Source organism: Ooceraea biroi, chromosome 4 (genome assembly GCF_003672135.1).
Source record: "Ooceraea biroi isolate clonal line C1 chromosome 4, Obir_v5.4, whole genome shotgun sequence".
Lineage (NCBI taxonomy): Eukaryota > Metazoa > Arthropoda > Insecta > Hymenoptera > Formicidae > Ooceraea > Ooceraea biroi.
Window position 1 is genome coordinate 15,202,233 of NC_039509.1, and position 17,421 is coordinate 15,219,653.

Here is a 17,421-nt window from a genome sequence, read left to right on the forward strand (position 1 = left end):
CTGCTGAACTGGTGCAATAAGTTAAGGTGCCTTTTCATGCAGCGAATTTTTCGCCGCGAAGTGGCGAATCATTCGCCACGAATAGTTTGTGAGCGTCACATCTGTATGGTTGCATGTCAACAATAGTAAGAAAATATTATACATATAGTTGTTTTGAAATGCTTTTAAATATTATATTTAACAAATATAGATTAAATTATTACTTTGTAGGAAAATCTTGAAATCTTTGTAATGGACGACGACTCGGTTATAAACTGGACTTGGTATAACCACCAACTGCAGTGGTTATTGCATATGTACAATATATACAATAAGCAAATTATTATTATATTGTACAGAAAAGGAAAGCTGCTGCAGTTGCAGCTACACTTTTACATTTGAGAAAAAGTGGAAAAAAAAGATATTGTAAAAAGAAATATTGGATAGCACCCATTTTTCAAGAAAGGAAAGTGCATGGATTCTTTCATGCTGTGCTACCTAAACTCGTTTTAGAAGATTTGAGATTTAATAATTACATACGTATGTCTGCAACTCAATTTGAAAAGTTACATTCTTAGTTGGAGCAGACATATTCGCTCCTTGCGAATATTCGCTACAAGCTGAAACTTTTCAGCGAACAGCGATTACTCGCTAGCGAACAGCGAATGATCACGTGACCATCATTCGCGGCGATTATTTCGCCGCACGAAACGGCACCTTGAGGGTGCCGTTACATGGAGCGTAACTTGCGTAAAGGCCCGTGTCCACGATCCAAGAACTTTGTCAAAGTTCTAGTTCCGAGAAATGTGTAGCCAATGAACTTACAGTTTTTACATAAAAGCTGCATGTTGATTGGCTACACATTTCTCGGACCTAGAACTTTGACCAAGAACTTGGATCGTGGACACAAGGCTTAAGCATAACCTGCGTAACCTAGTGAGTAGCTAGAATAGGCACACTGCGTATTCTAGTAAATTACTAGAATGTACGCTATTCTGAAAATTCCATTTTACATGGCGCGTACTTTGCGTTAAATGCGCATAAAGCGTAACAAGCCTGACCAATAACAGATCAGGACTTCTGTTGTACAATACAACAGAAATAAATCGATTGGTTGTTATTATTTAAGCGTATTGCTAAATACGCGTCATGTGAAATAGATACTTTGATGTAAGAATGTGTTGAAGCGTAATATATGTGTGTAATGTATGTACGAGTATGCGTGAAATAACCTAAATAAAGTATACGGAGTGGTTGACTGGTTGACGACGCGTGTCTAGCACAAAAAACCTGGAATCTCTTAAACATGGATTCTAATTTCGTATTAGCGGTTCTTGCCAACAAATTATACTTATTGTTACGATATGGTTTTCATCGATGCTGATGTGGTCTTCTCCTTCAACGTACTGCTTGAAGCACTTATGATCAATAAAATTTGTGGTGAAGCTAAAGAGCCACCCACAATATCCACATTTATGCTGTATTTTAAAAGGGAAATACATAAGTGAAAATGTATAAGCTGCAGTAAGCTGTTGAAAATAGTCCAGACATGCAAATGAATATACCATAGTTATCGGACATAAATTGAAATTCTTTTGTCATACTATGCAACCGATGTACTGATTTATATCCAAGTAATTAAATGCATTATTTAAACATTTTGGTCCATATTCTCAGCTCACTTTTATGATAAATGCGTGCATTTAGTATATAGTTCACGTTACATATATTATAGAATATCATAAATAAATACGCGCATTTATTGATAAAAGTGAGCTGCGAATATAGTCCTTTATAGAATTTAGATGCATTTCTTAAATTACCCGAATTTGATCCATTTTTTCAGAAATTTTGGCACGGCGATCGCGAGTCAAAAAAGGATACACACACACTGTCACACACATGCATTTAGCGTATTTTCCACCAGAAATTGGATTGGCGTAATTGACAACTGGCGTAGAAAGCGTAAACTAACTAGGCGTAAGTTTTATAGTAACTTCTATAAAATTACTAGGTTACGCAGGTTACGCTTAAGCCTTGTGTCCACGATCCAAGTTCTTGGTCAAAGTTCTAGGTCCGAGAAATGTGTAGCCAATCAACATGCAGCTTTTATGTAAAAACTGTAAGTTCATTGGCTACACATTTCTCGGAACTAGAACTTTGACAAAGTTCTTGGATCGTGGACACGGGCCTTTACGCAAGTTACGCTCCATGTAACGGCACCCTTAGAGTGAGAAAAATATAGCAGTGCAGCTAGCAAGAACAGGCCAATGCTGTCAAACGGTTATCCCTAGATAAAGGAATGTTAGTTTTTTACCATATGCCTGTTCACATTCTCATTGGTTGACATCTGGTAACTCTGGTTATCTTTATAATAAATACTACTAAACCTTTATTTTATATACTCTATGGTCAAACAACCGTTGCGTTTTCTGAACGCACCAATCGTGTAAATTGGCGAGTCTGCTCCGTGTCAGTTCCAGTCAGTTCATCCCCGACCATCTCGGGTTGTTCGGCTAGCTGGTTTTTCGTTGTCATTCGTTGCGTTGTTGTGTTGGAGTGTTTATGGCTGTCGGCTGACAGTCTCTTCCTTCTCATACGCGAGTGCGAGTACACGAGAAGTGGGTCAGTGTTTTCCGTGCCAATTTGTGGGTTTACAGAGATATGTCTCCGGATTCGGATTATACATCTGGATCGAAAATGGTGAGTATCTCGGCGAGATTGCTTAGTGTTGATGATCCGAATGACGATGTAACCAGCGCCACGATTCACTCCCGAAATTTTCGAAGCTTACGTGACGCTGGTCATGGTGGAGCGTGTTGCGCGTATCGCGGCAGATTTTTCACGATCCGGACGAAACGCGTGAGTTTGCTCAATAATCACGATTTTCGTTCGATATGCGCATTCGGCAACGGAAGCTTTTGACTTGTACGGTTTTGACCAAAATTAACGGGAAACAGCGAATGCGCGCTTATATCCGTGTTTATTTTTTATGATCTTTTCGGTGAGTAGAGACGAAGCATTTACGACTACTTTAATTTAGTAATGACAATAATAATGATAGTTAAGAAATATTAAACGAAAATGAAATCTAGAAAGTCTTAATAAATACAATTTATAAAGATAAAAAAGTAGTTAACACGTATTAACACTATAGATATATCGTGTCGTTTCGTTTTACAATGTTAATTTTATAGCATGCGAAAGTAGTCAATTTATTTAAATTCATGGAAATGTAAGAAAATGAATAGCTATAATGATTACATAATAATCAGCTTTGATTTAGTATGAAGTGTATGTGTGTTTTCCTGTGGACGGTATATGTGTGCGTGTGAACGTGTGTTGTTTGTACCTTACATATCAACAATAACAAAATTTTATTTCCGATCTTTATAATAAAATGTATTACATCGAATCTTTCGGCCATAATATTTATCATATTCACTTTTATAGTTTATAATTTTCCGATGTTATTCCATCCAATATTTAATCCGTTTCTTACCAAGATTTTGCAAGTAATTTGCATCAACTTGCATTATCTTTGATTTGAGGAAAAAGCATACAGGAAATTCCAATTAAGTTTCCCATGTAAGTAGATAGGAAGAGAAAAGGTTACGTGTGAAATAGCAGGTTAAGGACGTGAAATACCATGAACAATAAATTCTAGACACGTCATGCAAAACATCAATCAAATCTACACGTATGTGTATGTGTATATATGTTGCGCTTAATTAATTTAGAAAATGATATAATTATTTCTATTGACAAATATTTGTTTTAATCGCTTACGAAATATTTTGAGAAAATCTATTAAATGAATTATTAAATTTTTCTCACGCTAATGATGCGTCAGTTATGTCAGCCTCGTTGCTTTGAAAGAAAATATCTTTCAAAGAAAACTCGTTTTCCAGTTGATGTATTCAGTTTTATTTCGAAGTAATGCTACATGAGCCATTAAATCGTCAAGATAAGTGGCTTCGACTGACTACTTTTCAAACAAGGACTAAATAATTAAATACAAAGTCTTAATTAAACAGCAGGTAATCTTACGATTCACACCTCGAGCAACACGTTATCGCAACTAATCTAATCGAAGCCGCGCCTTAATGTCATTTATCTTTAGACGCTTGTATCTCGATTAGTTTCGAAATTTCAGAGATATTGTCTTGGAATATTTGTTGGGAAGAAAAATTATCACATTCTTCATTTAACGTTAATAACGTATAACGTTTTTTTATCTTCAAAAATTTATTAAAATCGACGATTAGAATTGGCGAGTATTAGCGCGTCCGGAAACGGAGCAGACGAGTGTAATCGGGTGTAATCAAGTGTGCTAAATGCGGACGAATCTTAATGATTAAAGAAATCAATGCTGGGTACATTCACACGCGCGATACTCCATGTTACTCAATATTTGTTTTCCGATTGAACCGGCAATTGAATCGCGCAATTAATTATGCAAACGGAAAGACACGCTTCGAAAGTATTAAAAAGAAATTTGTCTGATTGAATGTAAAGTACCGGATGCCGTTAATGTACCCGACTGTATCAGGCATCGCGTGTCTTGGCGTTACTAGGCCACCTTTCAAAATGCTGCTAACGTCTGCGTAATGCCCAAGTACAGAGCTTATGACAAAATCCATATAAATTATATAGAAAATTACATATAATGGAGCATCATGGAGTACCCGAGTCGAAATTTTAGTTCTACATTGAACCTCGAGTTCTTCATTTGAGGCGTTATTCAGCGTCTATTTTAACACTAAAATATGTCCGAAATTTCCTTTTTGCCGCTAGAGCGTCAAAGCAGGTTACGATCAAGATTATAGCCGAACGTTGCAGGGTCAAAATAGCATCCTAACATCTGTTTGTAGGAGTTTGAGTTTCGATGTAAGAGTTCTAGGTTCTATTTTCCTAAAAGTAGGTTCGTACGACTGCTAAAAGCATTAAAGTAGGCGCAAAATTTCGACTCGGGAATTATGTAGAAAATTACATATAATGGAGCATCATGGAGTACCCGAGTCGAAATTTTAGTTCTACATTGAACCTCGAGTTCTTCATTTGAGGCGTTATTCAGCGTCTATTTTAACACTAAAATATGTCCAAAATTTCCTTTTTGCCGCTAGAGCGTCAAAGCAGGTTACGATCAAGATTATAGCCGAACGTTGCAGGGTCAAAATAGCATCCTAACATCTGTTTGTAGGAGTTTGAGTTTCGATGTAAGAGTTCTAGGTTCTATTTTCCTAAAAGTAGGTTCGTACGACTGCTAAAAGCATTAAAGTAGGCGCAAAATTTCGACTCGGGAATTATGTAGAAAATTACATATAATGGAGCATCATGGAGTACCCGAGTCGAAATTTTAGTTCTACATTGAACCTCGAGTTCTTCATTTGAGGCGTTATTCAGCGTCTATTTTAACACTAAAATATGTCCGAAATTTCCTTTTTTGCCGCTAGAGCGTCGAAGCAGGTTACGATCAAGATTATAGCCGAACGTTGCAGGGTCAAAATAGCATCCTAACATCTGTTTGTAGGAGTTTGAGTTTCGATGTAAGAGTTCTAGGTTCTATTTTCCTAAAAGTAGGTTCGTACGACTGATAAAAGCATTAAAGTAGGCGCAAAATTTCGACTCGGGAATTATGTAGAAAATTACATATAATGGAGCATCATGGAGTACCCGAGTCGAAATTTTAGTTCTACATTGAACCTCGAGTTCTTCATTTGAGGCGTTATTCAGCGTCTATTTTAACACTAAAATATGTCCGAAATTTCCTTTTTGCCGCTAGAGCGTCAAAGCAGGTTACGATCAAGATTATAGCCGAACGTTGCAGGGTCAAAATAGCATCCTAACATCTGTTTGTAGGAGTTTGAGTTTCGATGTAAGAGTTCTAGGTTCTATTTTCCTAAAAGTAGGTTCGTACGACTGCTAAAAGCATTAAAGTAGGCGCAAAATTTCGACTCGGGAATTATGTAGAAAATTACATATAATGGAGCATCATGGAGTACCCGAGTCGAAATTTTAGTTCTACATTGAACCTCGAGTTCTTCATTTGAGGCGTTATTCAGCGTCTATTTTAACACTAAAATATGTCCGAAATTTCTTTTTTTGCCGCTAGAGCGTCAAAGCAGGTTACGATGAAGATTATAGCCGAACGTTGCAGGGTCAAAATAGCATCTTAACATCTGTTTGTAGGAGTTTGAGTTTCAATGTAAGAGTTCTAGGTTCTATTTTCCTAAAAGTAGGTTCGTACGACTGCTAAAAAGCATTAAAGTAGGCGCAAAATTTCGACTCGGGAATTATATAGAAAATTACATATAATGGAGCATCATGGAGTACCCGAGTCGAAATTTTAGTTCTATATTGAACCTCGAGTTCTTCATTTGAGGCGTTATTTAGCGTCTATTTTAACACTAAAATATGTCCGAAATTTCCTTTTTTGCCGCTAGAGCGTCAAAGCAGGTTACGATCAAGATTATAGCCGAACGTTGCAGGGTCAAAATAGCATCCTAACATCTGTTTGTAGGAGTTTGAGTTTCAATGTAAGAGTTCTAGGTTCTATTTTCCTAAAAGTAGGTTCGTACGACTGCTAAAAGCATTAAAGTAGGCGCAAAATTTCGACTCGGGCTGATATTAAATTAAAAAGAAAAGGAAGAATCGGAAAATGAATTTGGCTGTTAAAGTTTCATTCGCGAGTAACGACCGCGGCGCGGAGAGCCGTTTCAATCTTCCTCGCGCTCGGCTCCTAAAATGAGAATTGTAACAGAAGCAAACCGAGAAGTATAACGTAAATATGTACGAAATATCCACATAAACTTGTATACGAGTAGAAGGGGGACGGTATAAGACCAGCGGCGCGGCGCACGCGCCTCTTTGCGAGTCGATAATGCACCATCGAGACAGCCAACACCAACACCGATCCGCATCGGTGATCCTGATGCAGGCATTCCAAAGTCCTCGGAAATGGAGGATACCTATGCGCGCCATTCTCGCATTCCGTTTCTTCCTTTTCTGTGCTTTGCAACAGGCGAGGCAACGAAATCATACCGGTTCCGGTATGTCACAGATGGGATCGAGATTAACTGACGAAATAGATTCTCTCACGAGGATTTCTCACGCGGGAGGATTAGCATCGATTTATTTGAATACTCGCCTGAATATTGTGTATAATTATGTCATTTCTTATGAAAGAGTCGTTGGCATCGATGCAATGCGATATACTGACTCAATGAAGCTGCGCTTTGAAAATATTTCGATGTATCGATTATGTTTAAAAAATGGGTCTATTAGACTTTTAAATCAAGGCTGGATTAAGATTCAAAAAATGGACAGTTTTGAAAATTCCGATTTAAAGCTTGCAACTTGTTAAATAATAGTTGAATGCAATCTCTTTGTTTTAAGTTGTAACGAGTATATGATATACACATATTTCTTTTGAATAAATTTCGGTCCAGTGTGCAACGTGACCTACAGCACCAGATTTCTCCGTACGATCCCTCGTCTCGTTCTGCGGATTCAATTTGATTTACCTACTTTTGCTTATGGACGGTCGCACAGTTATGTGCGATATCTTCATTCTATCTCGAAATCTGTTTTGTGAAGCAGATATATGATATATATATATATATATACAGGGTGTTTCCTAAGTAAGTAGACAAACTTAAGGAGGATATTCCTTGGCTTATTTTAAGAAGAAAAGGTCATATAAACATATGTCCTAAACTGCTTTGTTTTCCAAAAAAAGTACATCACTGTTTTCGTTCACTTTTCGGATAGCAGACTTAAATCCAGTAGATTTTTTTCTATGGGGACAGCTTAAATCTTTAGTTTACGCTACACCTATTCAAAATGAAGAAGATCTCAGAAATCGTATAATAGATGGATGTGAAAGAATACGTAACACTCCAGGTATGTTTGATCATGTACGTCAATCAATGGAAAGGAGAGTTGAGGCGTGTATCATGGCTGCAGGTGGACATTTTCAGCAGTTACTGTGATATTATTTTTCTTTTTAGTTACTATTTTCTTTTTCGTTATAATTTTTCTTTTTGGTTACTATTGTTTTTCATTTGTTTCATTTGCAATAACACAAACTGTTCTATAATAAATGAAAAGTGAACGAAAACAGTGATGTACTTTTTTTTGGAAAACAAAGCAGTTTAGGACATATGTTTATATGACCTTTTCTTCTTAAAATAAGCCAAGGAATATCCTCCTTAAGTTTGTCTACTTACTTAGGAAACACCCTGTATATACATATATGCTTATATAAGAAATCACAACATATAATGTTACGTGTGGCGAATGCTGGAGATAAAATCTTTCTTAACAATGCACAGAGCAAACGCAAAATATTTCTTAATCTCCTATTATATTTCACCGATGTAACAATTGCTTGTCTGCAAATGTTATCAAAATGGAATATTTTTATTTATTACACACAAATTGTATAATACCACACGAGCCTCATTGATACATCATATTTGTCGTCGCAAAATGTTTATAACTATTTATAATATTTATAACTATATACATACGCATATCTATATATTTTAATTATTAAATATTTATGATTCTATATTGTTTAATAAATTGTATTATAGAGATCTCATAAATATCTTGCACTGTTTAGGGTTGACCGTAGGAGTATCTCGAGTTTTATTCTTTGCGACAATCGCATCGGTACGCGAGGAAGGAAGAAGAGGAACGGAACATCTAGCGATGCAAGGTGCTTATAACTGTTGCTATCGCTGGACCGCTGCGAGGATGCGTGCGTGTGCGGAGACGAGGAAGAAGGCGGAAGCGTTAGCCGAGAAGCGTACAGAGAAAGTTAGCTCGGTGATGCGAACGACGAGGACGGACGAGCAGGAATCGCTACCTAGAATCTAGAACATCCGCGGAGAGCAAGTAAACCGGAATAGTCGAATTCGTTGAACCTCGTCGGACTCGCAACCGCTCCCGAAAAGGACCGGCTTGATTTCTCCTCCGCGCAGCCTACTTTGCACGAAACAATGATACGTTCTTCGGTGATTTACATCCTCGAGATGGCCGATATGAATGACGAACTCGATTCGCGACGGCGAATACGCTAATAAGCAAATTACCGATTGTTCGCGATCAACAGCCAGGCGCCGGAAAGTCAGACAAAGGGAGGGTGAAAGTTTACATTGTCGTCTCTGCCGGCATCTCGGAAGAGACTTCCACGATTCGCGTATATAGTATGCTCATGCCATTATTCTCCGTAAGACAGCTTCTGCACGCAATTAACATCAACCCGGTGCTAATACCAAGAAATTGAGATGGAACATGTATCGCGGCACATGAGTCATTGAACGAAAATTAAGAACATCCTATTTTTGTGCTCGCCAAAAGTGTCTTTTAGAGATTCTTTACATCATTTGCTATAAATCTTTACTCTTACGATTAAGAAATTCATTGATAGCACGTGGAAGGCATATTTTGCGCGATCATAAATATTATATGCGTAAAATATAAATTTTGAAAATTCCCGGAATTTCTGGGTACACATCGTAAATATCCAGTACAAAATATGTTATGAAAACACGCTCGGTTTTGATTTGTTATTAAAGGAAGTTTATACACGCGTAACTCTTAAATTAAGCGAGCGCGAGAAAGGAGATTCACCACGTTCGGCGTCCAGCATCGAAAGTGATATTGACCCCGATTCGAATCGGGGTGGGTCTCGTTTATCAGAAAAAGTTACCTTAGATCGCACCTGCGTTTCGTGCAGAACCGGTCAGATGAGCGCTAACAACGGCACGCGCTTGTGCTTTTCAGACGAAGCGACGGTGAACAACAGCTTCGCAGCGGCGAGTCCTTTTACGGGCATCGAGGATTGAAAATTTTGTGGAGAGGAGTGCCTCGCCCGCGGTGCGGAGGAGACGGAATCTAGATGCTAAGTAGAGCCAGAACAAAACCGAAGGGAAAAGAGTGAGCAAAAGAGAGGGTTGCGACAGACGGGAGGGAAGCGTAAGACAGAAAGAGAGAGGACGAGAAAAGGAGGGATGGGCGCCGGGATGGGTAGGAGCGGCACAAGCGGCGGTCTGCTCGAGGCACTTCCCACGGGAACTCCGCTCCACGTGGCGATGCTCGGGCTCGACAGTGCTGGGAAGACGACTGCTTTGTATCGACTCAAGTTTGATCAGTATCTCAATACCGTGCCGACTATCGGGTTCAACTGTGAGAGAATCCGCGGCAGCATCGGAAAAGCCAAAGGTACAAAATAACAAAATAAAAAATTAGCTTTAATTTAAATGTCAATAGTAATTTAATTTACAAAATATCAATTTTTAATTTAAATATCAACTTTCTTCGAAAACTTAAGAGTTCTATATAACACTTTTAAATTCTAATAAAACAAGATGAAAATTTATTTGATATAAAGACAAAATCTTTTCATTGGCTAGGTGTTAGCTTTCTCGTATGGGACGTTGGCGGACAGGAGAAGTTGCGGCCGCTGTGGAAATCGTACACGAGATGCACCGACGGTATCATTTTCGTTGTTGATTCGTGCGACACCGAGAGGCTTGAGGAGGCGAAAATGGAGCTCACCAGGACGGCGAGGAGTCCAGACAATGCGGGCGTGCCGATTCTAATCCTCGCCAACAAGCAAGACTTGCCTGGTACGTAAATAACAATACATTGTATATACGTACACGTATACACAATAATGATACGAAGCTTCTCTTCAGAGATTCGCGTAAAAGATACGAGACCATTTTACCATTCGAGATTCCATTTAAAACAAATCGCAGTTACATATTTATTAACGATCACTTGACCGTTGCAAGATATACAATTCTGGCTCATAAAATTTACATCAATTATTCAACTTATCAGGTCGAATAATTTTTTCATAGAAAAGCGACGTGTAAACCTTGAATTCTGATTTAAAGATTCTTGCGAATTCACTCGGCAGAACGCTACTTCCAGTATATTTATGGTATATATAATGTTCAGTATCGCATAATTTGCAATATCTCTATGGATACAAGTTAATTATGTAAGCTTTATGTAGAATGATGAAAATTAGAAGGAAATTACCACATACATATATTATACTTTTAATTTTTTCTACTGATCTATATCTTTAATCAACGTTAATTTTACTTTGAAATATAATCTCTATTGGATTATATATAATGTGCTGGAAATCCAATGGAACTAACATAGAGAGATAATTACACGGAGGTTGTAATTCTCGCATGAATATTTCATTCGAGGTTTTTTAACACGAGCATTCTTAATGCAGGCGCGAAAGAAGTTAGCGAGCTGGAGAAGCATCTCGGAGTGTTGGAACTGGCAGGAATGCCAGGCAGCTCTTGCATTCGCGTGCAACCGGCGTGTGCTATTACGGGCGAAGGACTTCACGAGGGCCTAGACACGTTGTACCAGCTGATCTTAAAGCGGCGCAAGCTGGCCAAGCTGAATCGGAAGCGGGCCAGGTAGGCCAGGGCTTCGGAAGACTGCACATGCGTCTTCTGATATTGTCAATCGCGGACAGCCTCTCCACTGTCGACGCTATCCACAGCTTCCTCCTCGTCCTCCCTCGCTGATCACGCGGATGAGGTGTAGCACAGTGATTCGAAAGAAGCGAAACGGTGCGATCGCTTTCTTCCGACCTCTCGTTCTTAACGAAACTGACTGACGCTGTTGGAGCAGCCCGGAGCTCACGCCGTTGTCGCACGTATATGCACGAATATGCGTGTACGCGTGTGCGTGTACATATAAATATATGTTGGTTGTAGAACTGCATAAATATGAAAAAAAAGATAGAAACGGGAAATTTTAACGACTATTGTTCCTATTAGGTTGTTGCATATGTATGTAAAGATATTGAATTTTTTTAACTGAAAATTTTAAGATTATTAACACTTAGGAGTTACGGTGCAGTTTATTGAGATACGTTAAGTGGTCGCGCCGCGTTTCGAGATTTATATGTTTACTCAATTCGTTGTTCGGAGGATAGGTTGCGAAGTAAGCAAAATACATATGATTGAATGTATGAATGATTGAAGATAATGATGAACTTAACATATCGTTTCAACAAGTTTCTTTAAAAAGAATACGAATTTCTCGTCGTTGTCACTTGGCAATGGTGGCAGAATTCGTGAGTTTGTAACAACGTTGGCCGCCGTGACATGAGTCCTTTTTGGCAAAAAGGATGCACGGAACAGAGTTTTGTGGTAAGTTTAAGTTATTTCTTCTATGCAACAACGTAATGATTAAAATGATCGTAAGTGTAAACGTGTGACTATGCTAGTCGACTAAAGAAATGCTATCGTTGCGATGAAGGAAAAGTCGATATGAAAGTGGATATAAATAAGTAAGTAAATACTTGTAAATAAATCGGAAAATTGGAAAGCTCTGTAATCTCTAGCACTCCGGCACAAATTTACAAGATGCGAAGACATGAAGCAAGAGCAACGAAGTTAGTCAACGTCGGAATACTTGTTACGATAGAAATTATTGCCGCCAAAGGCCTATAGCGATCTTGGTAAATTGCTACAATGGTTGATTGCTGCCATATTTTTTGAATACAAAACGACATGGCAATATATCATTATTTGTACACGCGAATAATAGCGATTGCTATACTTATTTTGTAAAACTCGTATTTCTTTGTATAGCTTTTTTAGTACGGAAGAGATTGTTAAGAAAAAAAAACAACGCGATTGTCTTATGAGATTTGATATGATGTAGTTGTGTTAATTTCGTTCCTCTCGCGGGAACGGTAATAATTAATTTAAATCTTATGAATTTTAAAATCCACCGTAATTAAGTAGTGATTGTTTGAAATTGCGTTGCTCATCGAAATGTCACCGACATATTTCCATGAAAAGCTTTCGAACTTTCCTATTATCGCCCCGCTGTTCACCGATAATTATTTAATACCGATAAATTATTGCTACCGACGGTGTTCGACAAAACAATTGTCGTTATCTAGCAGAATGTTTTATATACAGAGAAAAGTTGCTCGTGTGCAAGGAGGTACTCGATTGTGAAGCGCATATATATATATATATATATATATATGTCACAACCTTCTTGTAAGATATTTGTAAGAAAAGGATACGTGAACCGGCACGCTTTGTAACCAAGAGATCGCTGTCAAGCATGGTTGTTGTTTTTTATATCGACTGTCGTTCCAAATTCTATTGTACACTATATTTGCCCCTTGTTGTGTTTTATTGTCTTTGAATATTTTATCTCTCGTGCTTCGATCGATCGTTGAATCGCCTATTTATGTATACATGTACTATTAAAAATAGCGCTAGCCTAAGTAACCGACGATGCGTAGCGCGTTAGACTGATACGATCCTTTCGGACATACACGCACGAGGAATTTTCGAATAAATCCACTGATTCCGTTACGTTTTCAATGATGGTGGCTTTATTGTCCTCCTCCTGCTCCTGTTCCCGATTCGAGGGCGCCTCGTTCGACGTCGTCGCTTCGACCTCGGCGTCGCCGCGCCGCTTGCTTTGGAACGTCAGGTCAAAGTCGTCCGGGAATTTCGAGCGGTACGCGACGAAGTCGTCGCGCTTGCAGTAATCAGTGAAGAAAGTGAGATACTGCGCTTCCTCGTCCGTCGGTTGTGGCGGGAGCGACGGTGGCTTCGCCCTGAGCGCGGCAGGCGCCGAACGTTGAATTAGCGGTCGCTTCTTTCTCGGGGGCGGCTCCATGATGCGCTTCAGCTCGTCCAATAATCGGAGCATCAGTTCAAACTGGTAAGTACACGAATTACGGTGAAAATGCTAGTATTATGGAATGATTATAAGTTTCTAGCTTCTCTTAACGTGATCATTGTGTCAGTTTAAGATCCACCAAGTCCTTGCTTCTACAAATGAAGAGTAGTGAATCATGAAGCTCGACTTTACCTTCCTCGCGGCATCTTCCGCCTCCTTTATTGCCTTCATCTCTTGCCTGAAACCTTCCTTCTCGCAGGTGCGGACAATCTCACGAGGCAGATTGTCCAATTGAAGATTAAGCTCCTCGTAGATCCTCTCTATCCACTTCGTCATCGAGAAGCTATCGAGATTTGCGTCATTCGGACCTACGCAAGTCTCGTAGGTATCCTCCACGAAAACGCGAAGGTAGAGCACCTCTTCGGAACAGACGAAGTGCCGGAAAACACCTCGGAGAAGGTAGTTAGCGTGTTCCTCGAGATCCGCCGCTCTGACTTCTGTTTTAGCGATGGAATTCTATCGAACACTTCTATACTTTAGAAACCTAATATAGGTATATATTTTTTTTTTCGAAAATGTGAAAAAAAAGATACAATTTATAGAAATAATTGCACAATATTCATTTAAAACATTTTACGCGCATTGGAACGTACAATTTATGCGTGTTTCAAACATCAACTGATATATATACCTCTAAATCGTCGATCGTCGAGGTAATCTCGCCGATCTCTCGCTTGATTTGCGCCTCAGTCATAGTGATAGTCATAGCCATGTCTGCCATGGGTTCAGCGAACGACTCGAGGTGTATAAGGGCGCTCAAATTTTGCGATTCCATTGCACGAAAAATGCGGATCAAATCGAGGGGATCCTCAAAGTAAAGTTCGGCAGGACCGGCGTCGGCGACATCCTTCTCAAACAGTTCTAACGCAAAACTGTCATTATAAATTCTTTCCGTCTTCGGAAAATGTTAAGACACATTCCTGTTTATTCATTTAAAATAATTATATTAGACTATTACAGATTATGTCAGAAGGAAAAGCGGTAAGTATCTTTTTCTTGCGCAATGTACACAAATAATTATTAACAGCTTCTTAAAATCTCAGGAAGGAGAGAAATTTTGTTGAGAAATTCTAATATTAAATATTTTCCAGTTTTTCAAGTACCTATCAAATCTTCCAAAGTAGCGTCCTCGCCTGGTGTTTTGTATCTACCGAATAAATCTGTGGTCTCGACGGACATGACGCTTTTTTCCACCTCGGGTTGATAGAGCCAGTCGTGTTTGGCTCTCCAAGCGACAGGTGATATCCGGTAAAGGAACATTTGACACATCTTCGCCATTCTCCAATTCTCCTCCCAAAAATAAACGTCCAGCCTGCTCTGACCAAACCGCTTCGAGAGCTCATTTCTTCGAGCCCTAATCTCCTCCGTGAGCTTTGCTTCTCGTTCCGCTTCCTCCAGCATGCTCATGCTCTTCTCATGATCCTTCGACAGGAATTCCTCGAAACTGTCCACGTATCGTCGAGTCCGATACTTTTATAAAACAACAAAATTGACTTGGATTGAAATATCATTTGATTGATTGCCTATAAAGATTTTTGCAAAATTTTATATGTGATAAATTGAATGATTTATTTCTTGGCCAATTACAACACAGTGATAATCTCCGGTAATCAATTCTTAAACCGCGGAAAGCAGCGAAAACATTGAATGAAGTAATTTATGACATTTATTTCGTAGCAAATTTTTTTTATACATCTCCACAAAAAATGCTTATAACAAATTTTATTAGTTGCACTTTACAATACCTGAATCTTTTCTAATCGATGTGATTCCTGCTCGAATTGTTGATCGATGCGAATGCAATAATCTTTTTCTTGGCCAATAAGAAGTCTTGTTCTTAGTATTTCTCGCGTGTCTCGAATATATTCTTCCAACGAAAACTTCTCCTTTACAGATCTGCCGCATAATTCCGTGAAGTACTCCGGATCCACGTCCGTCATAGCGATTGCCTCATCTGGATCTTTGTGTTTCTTTGCTTCTTTCGCTTCTATTTTAACATCCACCTATGCCAAGATTTCTTAAGATTAAACAATTACAATTACGTGATATACGTTTATATCAAATTATTTTTTCTGAATTTGCAGAACTTTCAAATATGTAAGCATTATGACAGCAATGAATGCTAAATAGAAATAGGATTAAAATACAGTCATAATTAATATCAAAAGAAATAGTCAAGTTAAAAATTTTTAAATGATATTCATATACCGATTCGAAAAAGCATTATTTTATAAATAACTGAATTATTGTTATTATAACTGAACGGGATAACTTACACGTAATCTCTGCAAGATATCACGGGACTGCAGAGTCTTATAATTATGCTGATCCTTGGTTCTCTTGCTACGTTCGGATATCGCTTTTTTCTTTCGTGCTTTCCACCATTGGAGATAAGCCAAGGTCTGCGAGCAGGAGGGAAAGACAAAGGGCGATTGTTCGCCTCTGACGTTTCTTTCTTCACCTACGTTCTCGTGGCCACTGGTCCAATAACGTTGCGTTCTAGAACGTTATTAAGATTTGTCAAAATTAAGTTTGTTATTAAGAAGTTAAATTATATAAATTGTATCTGTTTTTCCTCCCAAAGATGCGAACAAACGCTAATTTCTCTTTGAGTGGAGAAAAATGTGAAAAAACGCGAGTGAAAAGATGTAATTTCATTCTTGCGTGTTACCTCGGAAAATGCCTCCTGCGGTGAGAAGCGTCATTGTTAAAGGCCGAGTCGATCCGACGTATTACATGTGATCTCGTGCTTGATTTCACCGGCAAACCAATTCTTCGAGTAATCTCGCACGTTTCGGAGGAGCTCATTTTCTGCGTTTTCCTTTCCATTAATCAGGATCGGGAATTTTTTACGCGAGTCGCGTAAACCTGGGTGTGATTGCTAACCGATATAATTTGTTTGACATGCGCGCTCTATGCTCTTATTGCTAAGCTGTTTCAATGTGCTTTGCGTAGCTTTACACACACATGTGCACTCACATGCGTATCATTCATTTCATCGCAATCCTATTCGATTTTATTAATAAGTCTGCTTACAATTAATCTCTTATATACAAGTATGATTTTACATAACAAATTTTGCATTTGTATATGCTCTACATATATATTTCTTTTAATTGTATAATTAATACATTTTGCAATATTATACAATGTCAAATCGTAACTACTATCAAAGAATGCATAATTAAAAAACTAATCAAAAGCGTTTTTACACTCACAAGTTCTACGTCTAACTATGAGTAAATAATTTATGAGAACAATTTTGTACACTATAATGTGAAGAAGATTTAAGTAACCCCAGGCAGCACACATTGGTTTCAAAACCGTTTCATAAACGTTTTGCCGTAACGTTTCATAACCATTTTATTGAAACGTTTATTTAGCAGAAAAATGTCCAACGAAAAAACGTTTCTTTTTCGGCAAAAAAACGTTTCAGAAACCATCAGGAAAATATTTATCAATTCTATATATCAGTGCCTCAAAGATAGACAGAGTTAAGTCACATTTTTCTAAAAAACTAGATTTTTATATTTTATGAATTACTCTCTAAATTTCGTGTAGTGGAATCTCACTCTTTTGAAACATCACTTCAAGTAATAGTGATCTCAAAAGTTTCAAAAGAAAAGAAGAAGAAAAGAGTATTGGATCGGTTTTCCGGATGTTTATTTATAAGGTGAT

The 17,421-nt window shown here is 38.3% G+C and overlaps 2 protein-coding genes and 2 long non-coding RNA genes across 4 annotated transcripts; 2 read left to right on the plus strand and 2 right to left on the minus strand.

Annotated features, from left to right (window-relative positions):
• Positions 1 to 75: 75 nt before the first annotated feature.
• Positions 76 to 1,636, plus strand: LOC113561788. The gene is made up of 2 exons (XR_003406436.1): positions 76 to 125; positions 211 to 1,636. It is a non-coding gene; the product is annotated as an uncharacterized LOC113561788 (long non-coding RNA).
• Positions 1,176 to 1,914, minus strand: LOC113561789. The gene is made up of 2 exons (XR_003406437.1): positions 1,803 to 1,914; positions 1,176 to 1,457 (listed from the first exon to the last, which is right to left on the minus strand). It is a non-coding gene; the product is annotated as an uncharacterized LOC113561789 (long non-coding RNA).
• A 529-nt stretch (positions 1,915 to 2,443) lies between these two features.
• On the plus strand, positions 2,444 to 11,767 carry LOC105284169 (ADP-ribosylation factor-like protein 4C). Its single transcript, XM_011347496.3, has 5 exons — positions 2,444 to 2,682; positions 8,609 to 8,704; positions 9,775 to 10,212; positions 10,404 to 10,619; positions 11,249 to 11,767. The coding sequence occupies exons 3-5, from the start codon at positions 10,002 to 10,004 to the stop codon at positions 11,443 to 11,445; spliced, it is 624 nt and encodes a 207-aa protein (XP_011345798.1). The 5' UTR covers positions 2,444 to 2,682; positions 8,609 to 8,704; positions 9,775 to 10,001; the 3' UTR covers positions 11,446 to 11,767.
• A 1,017-nt stretch (positions 11,768 to 12,784) lies between these two features.
• LOC105284182 (cilia- and flagella-associated protein 100) lies at positions 12,785 to 17,115 on the minus strand. The gene is made up of 7 exons (XM_011347515.3): positions 16,415 to 17,115; positions 16,020 to 16,242; positions 15,489 to 15,746; positions 14,847 to 15,213; positions 14,375 to 14,604; positions 13,876 to 14,199; positions 12,785 to 13,722 (listed from the first exon to the last, which is right to left on the minus strand). Exons 1-7 carry the CDS (start codon positions 16,570 to 16,572, stop codon positions 13,276 to 13,278), a joined length of 2,007 nt encoding a protein of 668 aa, XP_011345817.1. The 5' UTR covers positions 16,573 to 17,115; the 3' UTR covers positions 12,785 to 13,275.
• Positions 17,116 to 17,421: the final 306 nt, after the last annotated feature.

Coding starts and splice junctions, on each gene's coding strand:
- LOC105284169 (XM_011347496.3), top strand. CDS start 10,002: ATGGGCGCCGGGATGGGTAGGAGCGGCACAAGCGGCGGTCTGCTCGAG. Junction 10,213..10,403: donor CAGCATCGGAAAAGCCAAAG/GTACAAAATAAC, acceptor TTCATTGGCTAG/GTGTTAGCTTTCTCGTATGG. Junction 10,620..11,248: donor CAACAAGCAAGACTTGCCTG/GTACGTAAATAA, acceptor TTCTTAATGCAG/GCGCGAAAGAAGTTAGCGAG.
- LOC105284182 (XM_011347515.3), bottom strand. CDS start 16,572: ATGGAAAGGAAAACGCAGAAAATGAGCTCCTCCGAAACGTGCGAGATT. Junction 15,747..16,019: donor ATATCTTGCAGAGATTACGT/GTAAGTTATCCC, acceptor ATCTTGGCATAG/GTGGATGTTAAAATAGAAGC. Junction 14,200..14,374: donor CGACGATCGACGATTTAGAG/GTATATATATCA, acceptor AGTGTTCGATAG/AATTCCATCGCTAAAACAGA.